General features: G+C 42.7%; 1 protein-coding gene across 1 annotated transcript in view; it reads left to right on the top strand.

Moving 5' to 3' along the window:
- ATP9A (ATPase phospholipid transporting 9A (putative)) overlaps positions 1–19,019 on the top strand; it is a 53,867-nt gene extending 34,848 nt beyond the window's left edge. The window contains exons 16-28 of the mRNA XM_027645832.1: positions 2,800–2,892; positions 3,831–3,914; positions 4,875–5,045; positions 6,911–7,009; positions 7,284–7,373; positions 7,466–7,610; positions 8,634–8,698; positions 9,454–9,609; positions 10,786–10,850; positions 11,633–11,741; positions 13,016–13,073; positions 14,958–15,161; positions 16,334–19,019. Coding sequence (XP_027501633.1) covers positions 2,800–2,892; positions 3,831–3,914; positions 4,875–5,045; positions 6,911–7,009; positions 7,284–7,373; positions 7,466–7,610; positions 8,634–8,698; positions 9,454–9,609; positions 10,786–10,850; positions 11,633–11,741; positions 13,016–13,073; positions 14,958–15,161; positions 16,334–16,470 — 1,476 coding nt within the window. The 3' untranslated portion in view covers positions 16,471–19,019. The remainder of the gene's footprint in view (positions 1–2,799; positions 2,893–3,830; positions 3,915–4,874; positions 5,046–6,910; positions 7,010–7,283; positions 7,374–7,465; positions 7,611–8,633; positions 8,699–9,453; positions 9,610–10,785; positions 10,851–11,632; positions 11,742–13,015; positions 13,074–14,957; positions 15,162–16,333) is intronic.
- Positions 19,020–19,244: the final 225 nt, after the last annotated feature.

The following is a 19,244-nucleotide window of genomic DNA, read 5'->3' as shown; positions in this document are numbered from 1 at the left end:
TTTTTTTTTTTTTTGCCTTTTGGATTTGAAGCTTATTCCTTTTAAATTATCTATTGTCTACCTTCCCCCCATTAGGAAGAAATTCTCCAGTTTGTATTTCTGTATTTAGGATATTTCTGCTGGCAAAAAGAGCAAAACTTCCACTTGTGCTCAGTGGGAGCAACATCAGGCCCAGATTCTGACTGTAAATACTTTTAAAGAAGCATTGGTCTCTCTCTGTTGTGCTTGTTAATTGAGTGTCTTTATTTTGTAGCTATTCAGCTGCTCTAAGCCACTAAAATCAGCTCCCTCTCTACCCTGTGCAGAGTTAGGGTTGAATAGCAGATATTGGCTGCCTGGGTATTACTTTGCCATGTTCCTGTATATTACAAAATAAGATTTTTAATCAGGGTTTTCACTTTCATTTAAAAAAAAAAATTTATAAATAGTTATCAAGTAAAATTTACTTTGTTTAAACTTATATGTGTACATGTTTAGGTGCTCATTTGGTTTTGATCCATAACTTTCAAGGTGTTTACGTCTTCAGTGTATCTTCTAAAACTCTGCTACTTGTTTAAAAAACAAAAATAAGGGGAGGGAAAGTAGCTGAAGTATCCAGAAGAAAAAACACAGAGTGATGAGGCAGGAAGGGAAATGAAGCTGCACTCACCACTGTAGTGAGTAGAATCCAAATGGTAAAGTTTTCTGCTCAGCTATGCAGGTATTGCCCATTCTTATAAGCTGCAGTTTTTTTGGCTGTTGGGAGCCCCTGTGATCATGTTACCAGGCTTCCTGTACAACCTGGGGATAGAGTTTCAGCAAGTGATTCCTGTGCCCAGCCCAGCAATGCTGTTCCTGCAGTCCCTGGCAGGCACCCATCTCCCCTGTGCATCCCGTCTGCTCTGGCTGCTATCAAAAGATCCCCTTCAACATATAACTTTTAGTAAATAGAGTAATAGTTAATATTGAAAGCAAGTAGCAGATGTTGCCTGGTTTAGGGTATGTTTTTCAATATCTGCTTGTTTCCTTGTGATCAACTGTCATTTCTATACCTGATTATTTCAGTTCTAAGAAGTTCTGTTTAACTCAAGCAGCTTCTTCACCATTGTGTGCACTGACTTATCTTCCTCTTTGAAGAAGGCCTGTTTGTTTGACCACAATATTTTCCATTCTTCTTTTTCTTTGCATTTTTTTCCCCTTACCCCTGTGGAATGATCTTTGTTGTACAGCAAAGATAGTGCTATTGTCATATCTGGAATTGAAAGAAGCCTTTGAACTGTGGCCAGAGTCAGACCACGGTGGAAAAAGATGCTTCTCCAAAACAATATAACTGGCAAATCTCTGAGTAGATTTATAGTGTGATCTTGCCATAATATGAGAACGCACTAACCTCCTACTGAACTCAGGGAGAGGAAATGACTAATGCAAGGAGATAGCTGATACAGTATTTATATTGGACAAAAAATCTAAACTATCCTAAGCCAGTTCTGCAGCACGGGAAGTGGAGTCTTTATTCAGTTTCCTACAGAGATGTTGTTAGACACTCTTTAATCAAATAATTTCATAGATAAACCTTTACCTTTGGCTACTGCCAAAAGCGTTGTGTTTTATTTAAGCAGATTCTACTTGTTTTGGTAGAGTGACACATTTTCCTCTGGGGATGTGGGATGTGTGTCTGTCGGTACATGAAGGCTGGATGTTTCAGGACATTGAAAACCATGGTTAGGATTGATTATAAGAATCTTCCTTGTGACTATCTCTGTGAGCTTGGCAAAAATGGTCAGTAAAGAAACCTTGTTATCCTTAATTTGCCCAACAAAGATACTACTTTTCTTCCCACGTTTAGTTTCAACATCAAGTGCTGCTTTTATTTTTTCCCCTGTGGATATAAACCTCTATTTTACCACAGGACATGAGGGTTTTATTTGCTGACTCAAACTATTTGTGTATGAGCACCTCCACCACTAGTTTCTGTAATGATGGAACAAACTGACCCATCTGTTAGTGAGAGAATGAAGTGTCCGCTATTCTTTCCTTTCATTTCTTTTTTTCCTGAAGTACTTTGCCCTCTTCATTCACAACTGTCTATTGCAGACCTTTCTGGGCTTTTTGGTTTTGCGTGTTCACTTTGTTTTCTTCCTATCCCTGGTGGCTATCTTAGTTTACAGAGCAGTTTGTTCCTTACTCATTGTTTTGTCTCCTTTGAGGAAATTGCCAGCATTTCCATTAGGTTGTAATACTAATGCCTGTGGCCTCCTTAGGTATCTGCCTGGTTAGAAGGGATTTTTTAATTTGTGGTAATGTAAATATGCTTTGCTTGCAGCCTATAAATTGCTTGTATCAGATAAGGCAGGCAGCCACCTGACCTTTCTGTGGTAAGCAGAAGCTTTAATTTTGCTTATACCATGTAATGTAACAGAGGGGGTAAATTAGAGTGATTTTTGCTCTGTTAAGTTTCATGCATCTGTTTTATTGTTTCAGGTGAGCATGAAATACATTTTCAAGGTGAGGGCTAGAGGTTATTCTGAGGCCACACACAGTCAGGATTGAGAGGTGTCTGTGTGGAGATGCCGTGTGACTGATTAAAAAGCTGATCCTCCTTGTCTAAACGTTAATTCCTGCTGCAAGTAACTGAGTTGGAATTGAATAAGCATCTCCTTTTAGCCCCTAGACAAGATGCAGAGCCAGGTGGACCTCCAGCCTGACCCAGTACAGACATTTCTTTGACTGTTGTGCTGAGAACTCATCATTAACTTGGTGAGGCCCCTCCAAATCTGCCAGTACTGGCCCAGCTTAGACTGTTCTGTTTCTCATCTGCAGGATGAATCTACAGGAGAGATCACCTTCTATATGAAGGGGGCAGATGTGGTGATGGCTGGAATTGTGCAGTACAACGACTGGCTGGAAGAGGAGGTATGGGGCTGTCCCTCCTGTGCTCGGGGGGTTCCTCATGCGGGGGCTTTTCTCGTTCCAGAAAAACACCTGACAAAGCTTGCTAAAATACCTGTAAGCCAGAAGATCACTGATCTTGGTAATTCATTGGATTATCAGCCAAATATATATGTAATAACAAGGAAGTCAAGTGGCAAGTTCAGCATATTTAGTGCAGAATAAGTCCTGTAAATAAAATGGGTTTAGCTCAAAAACTGATTGACGCTCACTGAATTTGTCTTGGGCTTGATTCTGTGTTTGGATCTATTTTAGACTGAAAGGTCTAATTTCAAAACTACATTTGGCATCTTGGTACTGAGGCATGTTTGTCAGGTTAGTAGTAATGGTAGCACAGAGTTCATAGAATCACAGAATGGTTTGGGTTGGAAGAGACCTTAAAGCCCATGTCATTCCAATCCCCTGCCGTGGGCAGGGACACCTTCCACTAGACCAGGTTGCTCCAAACCCCATCCAACCTGGCCTTGAACACTTCCAGGGATGGGGCATCCTAACAGTAGCTTCAATTGCTGATTTTCTGGTGTTCACAGAAATAATAATAACTTGGTCTTATTTTAAGAGTTGATGGCCAAAAATGTGAAGTCTGCAAATCACAGGCTTTTGTCCTTCTACTTAAGAGACAGAGACAATTAAATCAATGGGATTGTTTTTGCCACCCTAGTATAGCAGAGAGGACATTTTTCTTTCTGATCACTGGCATAGGTTACAAACCATTGCAGATCTCCTTTTTTTTCTTGGGTTTATCATGCACTTTATCAGACATTATAGACTCACTTGAGTTGCTCAAATGGGATGGTTATTTTCTTAACCTGCTATCTTACATTGGCATCTCCACATTGCTGTGCATAAATCATCTTACTGGAGGTGGAGTTTCTGGTTTACAATGTGATCCTTCTTTCCAGTGTGGTAACATGGCTCGGGAAGGCCTGAGGGTTCTTGTCGTAGCCAAGAAGTCTCTGACAGAAGAGCAGTATCAGGACTTTGAAGTAAGTTTTTATTTGTTTTTTTTTTTTCCCTGTGTTTTTAAACAATCACTGAAGTGATTCTCACAGAGCTCTCGTGATAATGCTGCCTCTCATCTCCCTCCTGCTTCTGCTAGAATTGTCATTCGTCAATGTCTTGATGTTCTTTTAATCAAAGTTGCTTTTTAAGTGATATGTATAAAACTTGGATCCCAGCCAGGACCCTCCAAAGCAGTTCCTGAATCCTGCCTTCTAATCTCTTGTGGTTATAAATTCTGCAATCGTTAATAATTTGTTAGACAAGTAGTGTTTGCATTGGGAAATGTGTTGGCTTTTAATTTCCATTTTTATATTCTGACATCCAGGGGAACTACAAGCAGCCTGAATATAACCCATTCAGGCTTCATGGAAACACAGGCTTCATGCATGGGGTTTGCTAGATGGGTCTCTACACACAGCACTTGACCTGCTTATTCCAGGCAGGAGAATGTAAAGGAGAACTGTTTATTTAAATGCAGAGATGTGATAGTGGAAATGCTTAGGATTCTCAGTTGCCATCATTTGTAGATGTGTTAGTTGCAGAACCTTGGTTAGACCCGTGGTGTGAGGGAGTTGCTTCCAGGATTTCTGCAGGTGCCACTCCAGCAGCTGCTGTGCCTTTGTGTGCTCAAGGCCACGCTGTGCACCTGAAAGAACACGGGGACAAAATGGTAACAATGCCCTGAAGTATTTTTATACTGTAACATACGCCTCGTGTTCACCAGCCCTCACAGGTGGCATCTCTGCATCATTGAATGGCCTGGGTTGGAAGGGACCTTAAAGACCATCTCATTCCAACACCCTGCCATGGGCAGGGACACCTCTCCCTAGACAAGGTTGAACACCCGTTATCAGAGGGAGGTTCAGTGGTTGACCCTCATGCTGGTTAGCCCAGTTTGCCACAAAAGCAGAGGGTGACTGTGGCTGTGCCTGCTCTGCCCTCAGGCCCGGTACATCCAGGCGAAGCTGAGCGTGCACGACCGATCCCTGAAGGTGGCCACGGTCATCGAGAGCCTGGAGATGGAGATGGAGCTGCTGTGTCTCACCGGGGTGGAGGATCAGCTGCAGGCCGATGTCAGACCCACGCTGGAGACGCTGAGAAATGCTGGCATTAAGGTCTGCCTAACCCAGTGTTCCTGCTAGCAGGAATGCTTAGACCCTCTGGAGGGCATAGCAGTGTCCTACAGACGGTAAATAAAGGGAGTCTGGGGGCCCTGTCAAGGTAAACACTTCACCAGATGCCCTTTGTGATGGGGCTGGGTGATATGTTTTAAACATCACTTTGGGAACAGAACATGCTGGAAGTAGTAAATGTTGCCTGAACACACGAAAGCATGCCACCTCTTGTGCTTTTCTTCCCCTAACATGCTCTGGCTCCTCCTGCACAGACAGGGAATGTGAAGGCAGGAGGGTGGGGAACTACAGGAGGCTTTTGGGCAATTCCTTCTTTCAGGTAGTTGCATGAGAAAAGGCAGGTTTGGATGTGTTTGGTCTGTGGTGCTGGGGTTGGAACTGTGAATATCCGCATTTTCAGTAGCCACTAGAGGGGAGTCTGAGCCAAGAGAATCAAGGATTGGATTTTTTTTCCCCAGCTTTCTGAGCTCTGGCATCTCAGACACCTAGAGCCTGAGCTATGCTCAGTGGTGAGGGAGCTGCTGTGCTGCCTACCTAGTTTCTCTCTCTGAAAACTTATCAGTCAGATCCCAGACTACAAGAGGAAAAAAAAAAGGATTAAACATTCAGATTTGGGCAAGAAAAGTAGGTTCTGATTGGGGTTTCTCTGCTTTAAGTAGCAAAGTGAGCAAAAACCTCAAGCCATGCTGTGAATCAAAAGCAGGGCTGTGTGTTTGGGATTTAGGTAGGAAGTGGAATTCAAGGCTTGGGACAGACTTATAAAAGTGCTTTCTGTTTGGAGCCATCCCTGTAAACAGCAGAGACTTCAGCAGAGAAGTGAGACCAGAGGAATTGGACAGAATTCCTTAGTGATGTTGTGGGTTTATCCCCCCACAGTATAGTCCTGGACCGTCATTCCAAAGTGTTTTCCTTTCCTCACTGTGGCTGTTGGGGTGTGGAACATGTGTCATCACACCGTGAGCACAGCTCTGCTGAGCACTCCTTGCACTGGAATGTTCATCAGGGCCTTGCACGCGAGAAATAAATCAAGAGTGAGGGGGGTCTTGCAATTCATGACAGGGACCATCTTGTTAAGATCAGATCTCTTTCCAACCTCAAATTATAATAAGCAAGTCTTTGTGTGTTTTTTATTTTGGTTTTTTTTTCTTGACTTTTTTTTCTCATTAAATATTATTGAGCAGTGTCTTGAAAGATTAAAAACTAGTTGAAAAAAAACAAAACAAACTGATACATTTACACTGTTGAAGGAATTCCCAGCCAGATTATAACATGGTATTGCTGCTGACATTGCATTCTAATTCCGCCCCCCCTTCACCAGCACAAAATAAAAGGAGCAGTGTATATTTAAAAAAAAAAACAAACCAAAAAAACCCCAAACCTAAAAAAACCCCAAACCTCAAGTAACTTAGTGTGTTCCAGCCGTACACATCAGCAGTGAGCTAATCCCAGTTGCATCATCCACATTTCAGGCAGGGCCAGGAGGGATCTTTCTGCAGCAGGGCCCGCTTGAGAAATGGCTGGGGAGGGACATGTTAACACACACATACACGTTTTTTTAGCTTGTATTTTGTGGGTTTATCAGCAGAATCTTGAAATATTGCAGGTGGGAAAAATGTTATATGTAGTTTGTAACTTCCTTTGCAGTTCAGCCTCTTTAAAAGCTTTGCTTTCTTTCATGTGTGAGAATTTTCTTGTGTGTTTTAAGATAGGGGGTTTTTTAGGAGAATAATTTGTATGTGTATTTTAACAGTCCTTTCATATGCCTGAACTGGCAAGTGGTACTTGTCGATGTCCTGCAGACGTGGTTGTTCAATTTGTATCTAATACACTAAATATTTGGATTTTAGGTGTGGATGCTGACAGGGGATAAGTTAGAGACAGCCACGTGTACAGCCAAGAACGCACATTTGGTGACACGGACACAGGACATCCATATATTCAGACTAGTGAGTAACACCCACGTACCCCTCTCACAAGATTTGTTTGGGGCCCGAATTCGGGACAGGAGGAATGCTGAGATCACAACTGTTTTCCAGCAGGATGTTTTTATTCTTTTGACCTGGCTTTCTATCCTCTGAGTTTTTGTTTCTGTGACGGTGTGCTTTGACTCCCTCAGTGTGCTGCCTGTCCTGTCTGTGTTACTTTTGCTCCCTCCGAGACTTTTTGGTTTTCTTAACCCCAATGAGGCAAACCTTCCCCAGTTCCCATCCTTTTCCCCAGGTGACCAACCGTGGGGAAGCCCACCTGGAGCTGAACGCCTTCCGCAGGAAACACGACTGCGCCCTCGTGATCTCGGGGGACTCCCTGGAGGTAGGCTCCGAACCGGGAACAGCCCCAGAGCTCTGTGGCTGGAGGAAACCTTCCTGCACAGCCATCAGTGACGCCTCTGGTCTCTAAATTAGGTGTGTCTGAAGTACTACGAGTACGAGTTCATGGAGCTGGCCTGCCAGTGCCCCGCCGTCGTGTGCTGCCGCTGCGCCCCGACACAGAAGGCCCAGATCGTGCGGCTGCTCCAGGAGAGGACTGGAAAACTCACCTGTGCAGTAGGTAAGGGACTGGTTAGGGAGCATTGGCCACGTAGAATGGTGTCTGCTATCTCTTGGTGCAGCCTCACCTTGAATATTGTGGCAGTTTTGGGCACTGCAGTATAAGGAAGATATGAAGCCATTAGAGAGCATCCAGAGGAGCACAACGAAGATGGGAAGGGCCTTGAGGACTTGTGAGGAGCGGCTGAGGGCACTTGGTGTGTTCAGCTGGAGAAGAGGAGACTGAGGGGAGACTTCATTGCAGTTCCACCTTCCTTGGGAGGGGAAGAGAAGGGGCAGGCACTGAGCTCTGCTCTGTGGGGACCAGGGACAGGACCCCAGGGAATGGCCTGGAGTTGTCAGGGGAGATTTAGAGTGGGTATTAGAAAAAGATTCTTTCCCCACAGGGTGGTTGGCACTGAACAGGCTCCCCAGGGCAGTGGGCACAGCCCCAAGGCTACCAGAGCTCAAGGAGCATTTGGATAATCCTCTGGGGCACAGGGTGTGACTCTTGGGGATGGTCCTGTGCAGGGCTGAGGGATCATGAAGGGCCTGGACTCAATGATCATTATGAGTCACTTCCAAGTCAGCATATTGTGTGATTCTTTTGAGTGAACAGTCCTACATCATCTCATATCACCTGGAAATGCTGGTTTAGGGAGCAGTGTTTTTGTGGGATGATTGCGAAGATGAAGTTTTTTCATATGGAAACTTCAATGACTGGCTACTCATGAATATTTCCTGTGGTATATTTGTAAAACAGAGCTTGAACTTGACCACGTAAAGTGCCACCTTTAATCTGTGAGCTTTATTTCAGCACTGTAGGTATAATGGTACACCTACAAGTTAGATTAATTGATCAGTGACCTGTGAGTCTGTTAAAACAATTAAGAACTGAAATTCCTGATTTTTATTTAAAATCCTGCTTTTGTGGATAGGGTTCAATGTTTCTTGTAATAATATGGTCTGGTGCAGATGCCTTTGGTAGGATTGCAAGTTGCCCTTATTGCTTAACTCCCAATGTTGCTTGTGCTCTGTCCTGCAGGTGATGGAGGGAATGATGTTAGCATGATTCAGGAGGCTGACTGTGGGGTTGGAGTTGAAGGAAAGGTGAGATTACCTCATGTTTAATAAGAATTCCTATGGCTGGTTTGCAAGTAACTCTTAAATGAATCCTCAGAAATCTGTGCAAGAAAGTGCACAAGCTCCCACAAGAATAATCATCAGAACAATAGCCTTACCATGAAAAATAATTTGGCTGTAAAGGAGACTACTGTTCAAGGGAGTTCAAATTCATTATTTGGTTCTTGGCAGAATCCCTGCATTTGGGCCATCATGGTTAGTTTTGGGGGTTTTAATCATGCCTAGATACTCTAAATGCTGTAGTTATAATTACACTGATAGCATATACCCTACACATACAATTAGAACCTGTTTAGGATACAAACTCTGGGTTAGAACTCTGGCTCCCGCATGTGGAGCTGCCTGGAGCGACGGGACAGGATTTGGCGGCAGTGACAGACTCTGCAGTGAGCCAAAACATTCACACTGAGTGAACTTTTGAGACTGAAAATTTGTGTTCAGAACTAACTCGATATCAGTGTCACGTTAACATACATGTTGTGAGTCATAATTCAGAGGGTTGCTTAAAATTGGAGGCCAAGGTTCAAATGGGAATTCTCATAGTTTTGCTTTTCGCTTAAAAACCACGGTGGAAGGCAGAAGTGCTGAGGTAATACTCTCCCTCACCTAATGTATTGCAAATATTCTTGGAAATTCTGTCAATAACTAAATAATAATACAGTGTTGCTGTGTTTCCAGTAATGAAATGATCTCACTGTGCTTTTACTTGCTGTTGTTCACAGGAAGGAAAGCAGGCATCACTCGCAGCCGATTTCTCTATCACTCAGTTTAAACATCTGGGTCGTTTGCTGATGGTGCATGGAAGGAACAGCTACAAGAGATCTGCAGCCCTCAGTCAGTTTGTGATCCACAGGAGCCTGTGCATCAGCACAATGCAGGTGAATGGACTGCCATGAGGGTTTTTCCAAAGAAGGGATGAAAAAAGCCAAATGCTAAAGTAAAGGTCCAGTGTGTTTCGTTTTGGATGGACCTATTTGTCCTGAAAATTTTCTATAGGTTGGAACTTAGGTTGTAACTTTGGTATGAAAACATGGTATCAGTAACTTCTCCAAAACTGGACAAACAATATTATACCTTAGAAAACAGTGGTGTGTGCAGAGTGTCATCGCTGTTCTTTGGTAGTGCTTGGAAATGCTCAAAATCAGAAGCAGGGAAATGCTCTCAAGGCTTCTGCTGAGTAAGTGCATTTGTTTTCCAGGTGTGTTTTAACTTTGGGCTCTCACTGTTTGAAGGCCTTAGTTTTGATTTGGAATTCACACCTGTGCAGAGCCTCACTGCAACAAAAATGCAATTGCCAGTTGGCAGGGAGAGTTGAAAGAGATTTTAAAGAGTTTATGAGCCAAATTCTGTTCTTAGCTGTGGTGACTTGAATGGAAGTTACAGTTAAGGACAGAGGTTACTCTTTGGAAGGTGCTATTTCCACACCACAGTGCACTGATACATTCCTTAAAAATTCTGACATTCCTTAAAAATTGTAAGTATTTTTTTGAGTGAATTACTTGATATGTTGGAGAAAGCTGGTTCTGCTCTCTTTGCTTTTTAGGATAAATGCCTTGGAGAGGGATGCACAGAGATAGAAAGTTCAAACTCAGAGGACAGTCTAGCTAAAAAAAAAAAGAACAGAAAACAAACCTGTAACTTCTGCAAAAAAAAATAAAATCTTGAACTCTTTGGAGTTTTGTATTAATGAGTGTTCACCCTTTTTTACATTGGGAAAGTATCATCCAGGCATAAATAAGGATGTACCTGTCCTTCACAGCATCTGAATGGCTTTGATTGAACCAGTGGACTTTGGAGGAAACTCTTTATGTTCTTTTCTGTGGAATTACATTACAAAAAGGTTTCTAGAACAGCTCTCCAGTGTTTGCTGTTAAATATAACTTCCATCCAAGATTTGCCTAGGAATAAAAAGGGTTGACATTACATTAGTCTGTCTTCCTTTCAGGAATTTGGAGAACCCACTGCAAGTATGTTCCAGTTTGAACAGAGTGTATTTTTAAGCTGTTACTTTTACTGCAATATCGTAGTACTTAAAAATCTCATTTCTTTTCTAGGCTGTTTTCTCATCAGTATTTTACTTTGCTTCAGTTCCTCTCTACCAAGGCTTCCTCATCATTGGGTAAGAGTTCACTTTTTTACTAATAGCGAGGAAACCTGTGCACAATGAGTAGATTTGGGCTAATTAACATTGTCCCTCTTCACTCTGTGTTTCACTGCACCACTCCAGGAGATGGATGTGATCCTTGTCCCCTCTCTGCTCCTCTGCTCTGAGCAAATGCAGTGCAGATATTTGTAGAAACCTTTCCAGAAGGTGATTTGTCACATTTGGAACATGTGAAGCAACCCATTCTCCAGGATCTGTTCCCTGGATCCCAGTAAAATGCAGAGGGACAGTTGTTATGGTGTGGTGCCTGCACAGCAGTGAGAGCCAGGGTCCAGCTCCTGACAGTGTCAGAAAGAGGGACAACCCAACCTCTTCAGCAGGAGCAGACAGTTCCTGTCTAAAATATGGGGTTGCAGGTGTAATCCCAGTACGACTTTTTATACTTCTGAGTACTTAATTAAAAAAAAAAAAGGCAAATTCCTCATGTTTGGCTTCTGAGGCAAACAGAATCAAACCTGAACAGAGCAGGTTTTGGGGTGGGGACAGGTCTGTCCTTGGCTCCATTAATAACCCAGTAACACCAGTTGCATCACTTGAAGCAATTACCTGTGTGTGAGTGTTCCTGATCAAAAGTCACACAAAAAGCCAATCCTGCAGCTTTGCCCTACATGCAAAACTCTGCTGTGTTCCCTTTGCAAGTTTTTATAATGTCTACATTATTTGGCACCTAAAGACTGGCATTTTTGTTTGCTCATCTACACTTGAGATAATTTACTTGTCTTCTACTTTCTTCCCAGGTACTCCACAATTTACACAATGTTTCCAGTGTTTTCTCTTGTCCTGGACAAGGATGTTAAATCTGAAGTTGCAATGTTGTACCCAGAGCTCTACAAAGATCTACTTAAGGTGGGGGAGACTCTTGTTTGTCTGTTTTGGCTTAAGGCAAGGTCCCCATCTTGATTTGAAACTCTCTAAATGTGTAAAGTCAAATATATTGTCAAGAGATCCAGAACCTTATCGGGCATTTTCAAGCAAAATTGTTTTAAAGGCAAATTTGAATTAATAGATAGAACCAGATTTCCTGGCAGATACTTATTGAATGCTACATGAAATGCAATTTATTAAAAACGGCTGGGGAAGTAGAAGTTCCATTCTGTGGGAAATTCTAAGGATTTAATATTACCACTTTCTTCCAAAATAAAGGGAAAAGAGAAATTGTCAGGGATTTGGAGCTATCCTGAAGGCAGAAAAAGGAATGAGGGGAAGGGATATGCTCATTTGATGGAGGGGGGGTTTCTGTAGAGGTTCCTCCATAGAAATTTACCTTGAGGATCATCTAAAGGCACCTAAAGCTTTGCTTGCTGTGCCATTTTTGTAGCTTTAGCATCAAAGTCATGTCCTTCTCCTTAGACAAAGAAAAGTTCATTTGATGTTTACCATAGAAATATCAGGCAGGTAAACCTTGTCTTAGGTTCCTTTTCATTTTTTATTCTTCCTCCCTGGAAAATGTTTTGAATAACTGGGGTATGCAGCCTGGGAACATCTTTCTTAATTGAAGGAAAGGGTGGACTGAGTCTTCAACATATCCTTTCCCTCAAGGATTTCTGTTAAACAGATACTCTCAGAAGCAAAGCCTGTTTTTCCAGCAGCCTCAATAAGTCTCCATCTGGTTTCACTTGTATGTTGTCTCTTATGTCATAAACCACTAATTCTTCAACCATCCTTAGGCCTGGTCTAAACATAGGGGTTTTTTGTACTGGTATAGCTGTGTTGGCTGGAGATGCTTTTTTAAAAACCTATCTGCCTTCAATATGATGGTGATTTGTGTGTGTCTAGAAAAATAATATCAATATATTCACATATATGTGTGTACACACATCTTATATTTCACAGCACAGTGACTAAACTCCTGAGACATCTTTGCACTGAATTAACTGTGTGTGCAGTGAGGATGAGGCTGTGCTGTGTGAGCAGTTGAGCTTCCATAGTCCCAGGTCTCCTTCGTGCACCCGCAAAAATGAGAATAAAGAGACAGTAACTCAAGGCTGGTTGATTTGTTTTGTTTATTTTTTTTCCCCCAAATCATCTTCAAATTCTGTTTTATTAATTTCTGAGTTGATCTGTAAGTGACTGTTCATAAAAGAAAACCCCAATGGAGCTTTGTCTTCTTTTCCCCCCAGGGACGACCATTGTCATACAAAACGTTTTTAATATGGGTCTTAATAAGCATCTATCAAGGTAAGAAATTAACTTCTGCTTGTGCCTTGAGACGTTTTAATGTGTCTGAATACCTAATTTTTTGTACTGTAGGAAGTTAAGTAAGGCATGAAGTGAATTTCACAAATATCCTTGTGATAATGATTTTTTTTTTTGTCTCAGAAAGTGTCGGTAGCGTTACTAAAGGAAGATATTATCTAAAATCTAATATTGGCAGCAGTTTGTCAATCCTGTTCTAGACAGAGATGTAGGAGTTCAAACTGTCATTGGAACCACCATCCTTTGTAATCTTGTGCAAGTTCCTTTCAGTGCTGTAATTGCTCCAGCAGTAAAGTAGAGCTTAGGGCTCTCCCCTTCTTTTGAAAAATCTCAAATCTAGAGATTTTGTCAAATCTAGAGATTTTGCAGGTTATTGCCAACATGCAAAATACAGCATCTGTAGCTTCTGATTTTACTCAAAACCTGTTTAATGGAAGTGGCAACAGTTCTGGTTGCTTCACAACCATCTGTACTGAAGGGTTAGAGTAGAGCTCAGGTTCTTGATCATATCCCATACACTCTAGTAAGGCTGCTAAAGCAGTTAAGTAAATGCTTTAATTAAAGTGCATTCATTTTCCAAAAGTGAATGTAGTAATGCGGGTATGTGTCTAAGAAGGTCTTTTCTTTAATTTTGTCCTTTTTTTTGTGAAGTAACCTCAAACTTCAAATACTTTCTAAAAGTGTCAATTAGGGAATTGTGGAAAACATGTCAATAACGTGGAGCTAAAAGCTAAAATGGCAATCAATATTTCTTATTTTCCAAAACTCCTTTGTCAACAGGAGTCAGAACAATGGGTCAGAATAAGCAGATAATTGTTATGGATTTCATTGATATTGTCCTCCTCAGCAGGGAGTGAATCCAAAAATATAAAATCTCTGGCTTTATTTTCTGAAATCTATCCACAACAGGGATCATGGTCTCCTGGTGCTGAATAACACAGTGGCAAAGCCAAGGCATTGATAGAACACTCACAAGTGGTGGACAGCTAAAGCCAGAGGGTGATGCATGGAGGGAAAGATTCCTCCTTGAGCTAAGACCACTATCTGGTTACAGTGTTTGGTTAAAGTGACTTCACTTGTGAAGTGCTTGATAACCAGAAAACAGCAGGCCAAACAATTGAGCTGGTTGCTAGCAGAGATGAGCCTGACCAAAAACTTGAGCAGTCCTAAATTTTGGAAAGTTCACAGCTGGATTTGAACTTTGTGGCTCGAGCTCTAGTCACTTGCAGGTTTTCCCTTCCCCGTGTGATGGATGTTGGTGTGGATTACTCATGCTGCTAACATGAGTTATTTGTGCAGGTGGCCATGCAGGGCTGTGAGTGTTCCAGAATGGGAGCACGAACAATGCCTCATTAACAGAGCTTTCATGTGTGCTCCTTTTGGGGGGGAAGTGTAAAGGGGAGAGATCTTGGTCCAACTAGTGCAAAGAGAGGCTCACTTGTATCCAGTGAGCTTTTCAGCACCTAGCTTACATCTTGGCACTGAGGCAATGCAGTAGGGTTTAGAAGTATTTGATATATTTTAGCTTCTGAGTAGTGACCAACTGCTTTTCTGGGAGGATAGAGTTTCCTGATGTTAGAGATCTCCAGTTGCCAAAGCAGAGTGTATTAATTTCCTATCTACATATGTCTATGAATATGAGAGACTGACATAAAAGTTTTGGTACCTCTGCTGTAACTTTTCCCTGTCTTCTCATCAGTTCTTTCTCCTAAATAGTAACTGATTTGTTGTCATTACATTCTTCAGGTTTCATGAAAAACACTCTCAAGATATGATTATGTTTCAGCCTTTCCAAGACCTAACAGTGGGGTTTAGAGCTTAGCCTGGTGTTTGACTCAAATCCTGAAACATTCCCTTCCCTTGCAGGTAGCATCATCATGTATGGAGCACTGCTCCTCTTTGAATCCGAGTTTGTCCACATTGTTGCCATTTCCTTCACGTCCTTGATTCTCACCGAGTTACTGATGGTGGCCCTGACGATCCAGACGTGGCACTGGCTCATGATAGTGGCTGAGCTGCTCAGTCTCTCCTGCTACATAGCTTCCCTGGTCTTCTTACACGAGTTTATTGGTAAGTTTAACAGCTTCCCTCCGATTAGTTCATGGTCTGGGTAGGAACAGGACTGTGAAGAGCTGAATTGAGCAACAGGTTGTTGATGGAGCCAACAAATAGGTACAATGATGGTGGTATTATGATAAGTTCTGTGTGATTTGAAGGCACTTGGAAGACATTTTATGGTTCTTTCCATAGCAAAATGCTAGGGGGGGGTAAAGGTGGTCAGCAGACTGCTGCCCAGCAAATCTCATCCATCCTTTGAGCTCCACCACATATCAACTGTCTCATGTACCAGTGATCTTTATTTCCATTTGGGAACTGAAGTTGAGGTTACAGATTGAAGCCTCTGCTGTTGGATTGAAAGATTTAGTCTTTTAAACTGGGTGAAAAAGCTACCTTCTAAAATGTACCTTCTTTAATCTGTTCATTGGGGCCCTTCTCTTATGGGGTTTGGTTGTTGTTGATTTTTTGGTTGTCTGAAACAGAGCTAATCCTTTTCCCTGGCTAGAGGAAAAAAGGTGAGGAATTCCAGATTCTCCCAATAACTGTCTAGTTGCAAATATCAGGCCCACAGGGCTTGTTCCAGTGTTCCTTCAGGAACCACAAGATGTCACTACTTCTTCCGTAAAGCTCTTCCCTAACTCTGAAGGCAGCCAGCATAACTTCCCAATGGGCTGGATTTGCCTCTCTTGGATTTGGTTATACCACCTCCATTTTGAACGAGGCTTTGACTATTTTTGCAGAGATTCTGAGGTATTCTGAGTCAGGAGATGTGTTTGCTGGGCTACCAGCCAAGTAGCAGAGGCCAGCTCCCAGACAAGGAGTCCTTAGCACTGCCAGGAGATGGATGGGCCTGTTTCAGGTGGGGTATGTGAGGGCAGTTACCCATGAGGAGTCACATCCCTTTCAGCCCTTTGCACCCTCTGCACTTCATGTTTCTGCATCTTTTGTGGAAAACAAGGGCAGGAGAGTGAGGAAACAGACATCATATGAGCTTTAAACTTGAGTGTGGAGGTGAGGTATTTTTGAGAAAAATCAGAATGGCCTGGGTTGGAAGGGATGTTAAAGATTATCTAGTTCCAACCCTCTGCCACAGGCAGAAATAAGTGTTGGTAGATCCTTTTCTGCACCTCTTCCCAGAATGAACTTCCCATCTTGGCTGACTTTGTGCTCTTTTCCTTATGCAGATGTTTACTTCATTGCGACTTTGTCATTCTTGTGGAAGGTCACCGTCATCACTCTGGTGAGCTGCCTTCCCCTCTACGTCCTCAAGTACCTGAGGAGAAGGTTTTCTCCCCCAAGCTACTCGAAGCTTACATCCTAGGGCTGTTCTCCCTGCACACCAGAGACAGACATTGCCCATGGCTGAGAGACAAAACCCTGTAGTTGTTCCTATAACGAGTCCATCCGATATTTGCATCTGGATCGTGTGGTAATCTCTGTTACCTGCTGCTTTATTGAAAAAGACTCCACAACTGCCGTGAACAGAAACCTGACAATAAAAGGGAGTGTTCTGAGAGTGGAGGCACTTGTTAGTTCATCCAGTTCTTGTCACTTTTGTTCCACTTAACTGGGGTCAAATGCATGTAACTGAGATGGCGATGGGTTTCTCTTGCATGGTTAAAAGTCTGTGAAAGCTGCTAACTGACCTTGGGATTTACATTTGGCAATTTTTAAGTGACTTTTTTTAAGTCTCTGTGCTGTTCTTTGCATTGTGTTATGTTGTTTTATATTGTTTGTCTTCTTGATTTAAGTAGTTACATTCTTTTTACGTCTTGGAAATCCCTTAATGTAGGTGATGCACTGTACTGCTGACAGCTGATCCCTGATTTATGGCATGCTGTTTCCAGAACGGGGCTCCAGCATGTCGGATCTACACACACATGAGAATCTGAGCCTGGTTGAGATTTTCCTTCAGTTGAAATGTGGTCACCCCAGTGATTTTGGAGGTATCCAGCCATTGATAAATGATAGTCCAAGATGAGGAAACTCAGTTTTGTTTAGCTTTTGTGCTTCCTGTTAAAAGGAGCTGGTGACATAATAGCTTTACTCTGTATTTATTTGTGTAGGGGAAAATTATCTAAACTAAAGCAAATCCTCTTTGGAACAGAAATTTGCAGTTGATCATACTTGAAATGTGTCGACAACGTGAGAAGAGACTCGTACTGTTCTGCAGACAATGTGGCAGACGTGTCTTGAATCCTTGGAGACTGAAAGGAGAGGTCACAGAGCTGCTACTCCTCACAGCTACACGAAATCTGTTTCCTGTTAGGGTGAAACTCTGAGGATGAGCTGCAAATAAGCTGAGCCACTCCTAGGTGGGTGTTGTTAATGACATACTCCCTGCAGAGAGGCAGTTTTTGGAACCTTGCACTTGCTTTGCTCTGAAAACCAAACTTGAATCACAGGAGTGGGTTCATACAAAGGCGTTGGGCTCGTGTGCAGAGCAAATTCATGTATTTGTAACTTTCAGAAATTAAACTCAATGAGTTCTGGTGTTATGATTAACTTTGGCCGACATTATAATATCATGAGGAGAGCAAGACATGCTTGGGCTTCTCAGGAGAAGGACGGAGAGTTACAAGAACCTTTTAGGGTTGTGTTTATGCATCAAACATGGATGAGCTTTTAGTGGCAGCCATCCTCATCTAAAGGCTGTTTAGTCTGGGCTAAATTAGTTGCTTGCTGTCTTGTTCCCACATCACAAAAACCATGGTTGGAGCTGGCACTGCTTGGCGCCGTTGGGAGTCGGTTGCACGGGAGAGGCAGAGCCCAGAGCTGAGCTCCCTTCTCCAATCTCAAGGCACAGCACAGAGGTCTCACTTCTCCAGTCACAAGGAAACCCTTCCAGGGCAGGGCCACTGTGTTGCTGTGAGGTGCAGAAGCTCCCTGGTCATCTCTGTGCCATGTTGAACCTCTTTAAAGGGCTGCCAGCTTCTGCTGCCATTGCTACAGGCATTCACTGTCTCAAGCTGCACAGTGCTGCATTAAAAGGTCTGATGTGAAAATTGGTGGAAAATGGGAATGTTGTTCTAAAAGAGTCTGTGTTGGCCCATAATGGTGTGTCTTGAATTTGCAGATCTAAGATAGCTGTGGCTTGTGTGGTTGATGTGTGGCAGTTGCTCCAGGGAATGTTTTGCACAACCTGACCTGCCCTCCTTGCTCTTAGCTCCTATGAATAAATATCAAAGGGCAGGGGAAGCAAGTTCCAGAAGTTTTAGAAAAAATTGGATGTGTTTCATAATGCACGTGGCTTGGGGTGAGAGGAAGGTGCAAGTCTGTATGAGCTTGTTGTTTCATGTGGGGGAAACCCTCTTGATTTAGAAAAGTAGTTTTCAAAATCCTTCAGGAATAGGGACAGAGAATACTTTTTAACACACTGATTTTTCTTGTGTGCCAGTCTTCCAGTTAGGCTCTGGACTGAAGTCCTTATAGATAGCAACTTCAGAAACACCCTGCTGGCTAAGAAAAGCTAATTCTTGGTATTCACCTTTTCATAATATTTTGAAAATTTGCTTTTTTCCCTTCTCCTCTAATATCTTTATCTTAAAAGTAGTAATAATATACATTTCTACTTATTTGATTCTCAAGTTCATGTTGGGAAAAGCCCTAGAAGTCCAGCATTCCCAGTGATTTGTGTTGTGAAGGAAAAGCAGTGCCTGAACAGCCCATCTGGGGGAGTTGGGCCTTAACAGCCTTTTGTGAATTATCCCACTTTGCCAAAAAGATCCTTAACGTTGTCTTTATTTTTACTTGCTACAGCTCCTGGGTAATGTCAGCCCTGCTGCTGTTCTGGAGTCCCCAGGCAGCATTTCACAGAATCACAAAATCACAGAATGGTTTTGGTTGGGAGGGACTTTAAAGCTCATCCAGTCCCACCCCTTGCCATGAGCAGGGAGCCCAGGTTGCTCCAAGCCCCGTCCAACCTGGCCTTGGACACTTCCAGGGATGGGGCAGCCACAGCTTCTCTGGGCAACCTGTGCCAGGGCCTCCCCACCCTCACAGGGAACAATTTCTTCCTAACATTCAGTCTAATTTAAGTAGGTTTAAGTACAAGAACCAAGGATTTCTTTTGGCCTAATGTGTGACTGAGCAGTC

The sequence above is a fragment of the Corapipo altera genome, unplaced genomic scaffold (genome assembly GCF_003945725.1).
Source record: "Corapipo altera isolate COAL_440 unplaced genomic scaffold, ASM394572v1 64, whole genome shotgun sequence".
Taxonomy (NCBI): domain Eukaryota; kingdom Metazoa; phylum Chordata; class Aves; order Passeriformes; family Pipridae; genus Corapipo; species Corapipo altera.
This window is presented reverse-complemented; position numbering and strand designations above follow the sequence as displayed.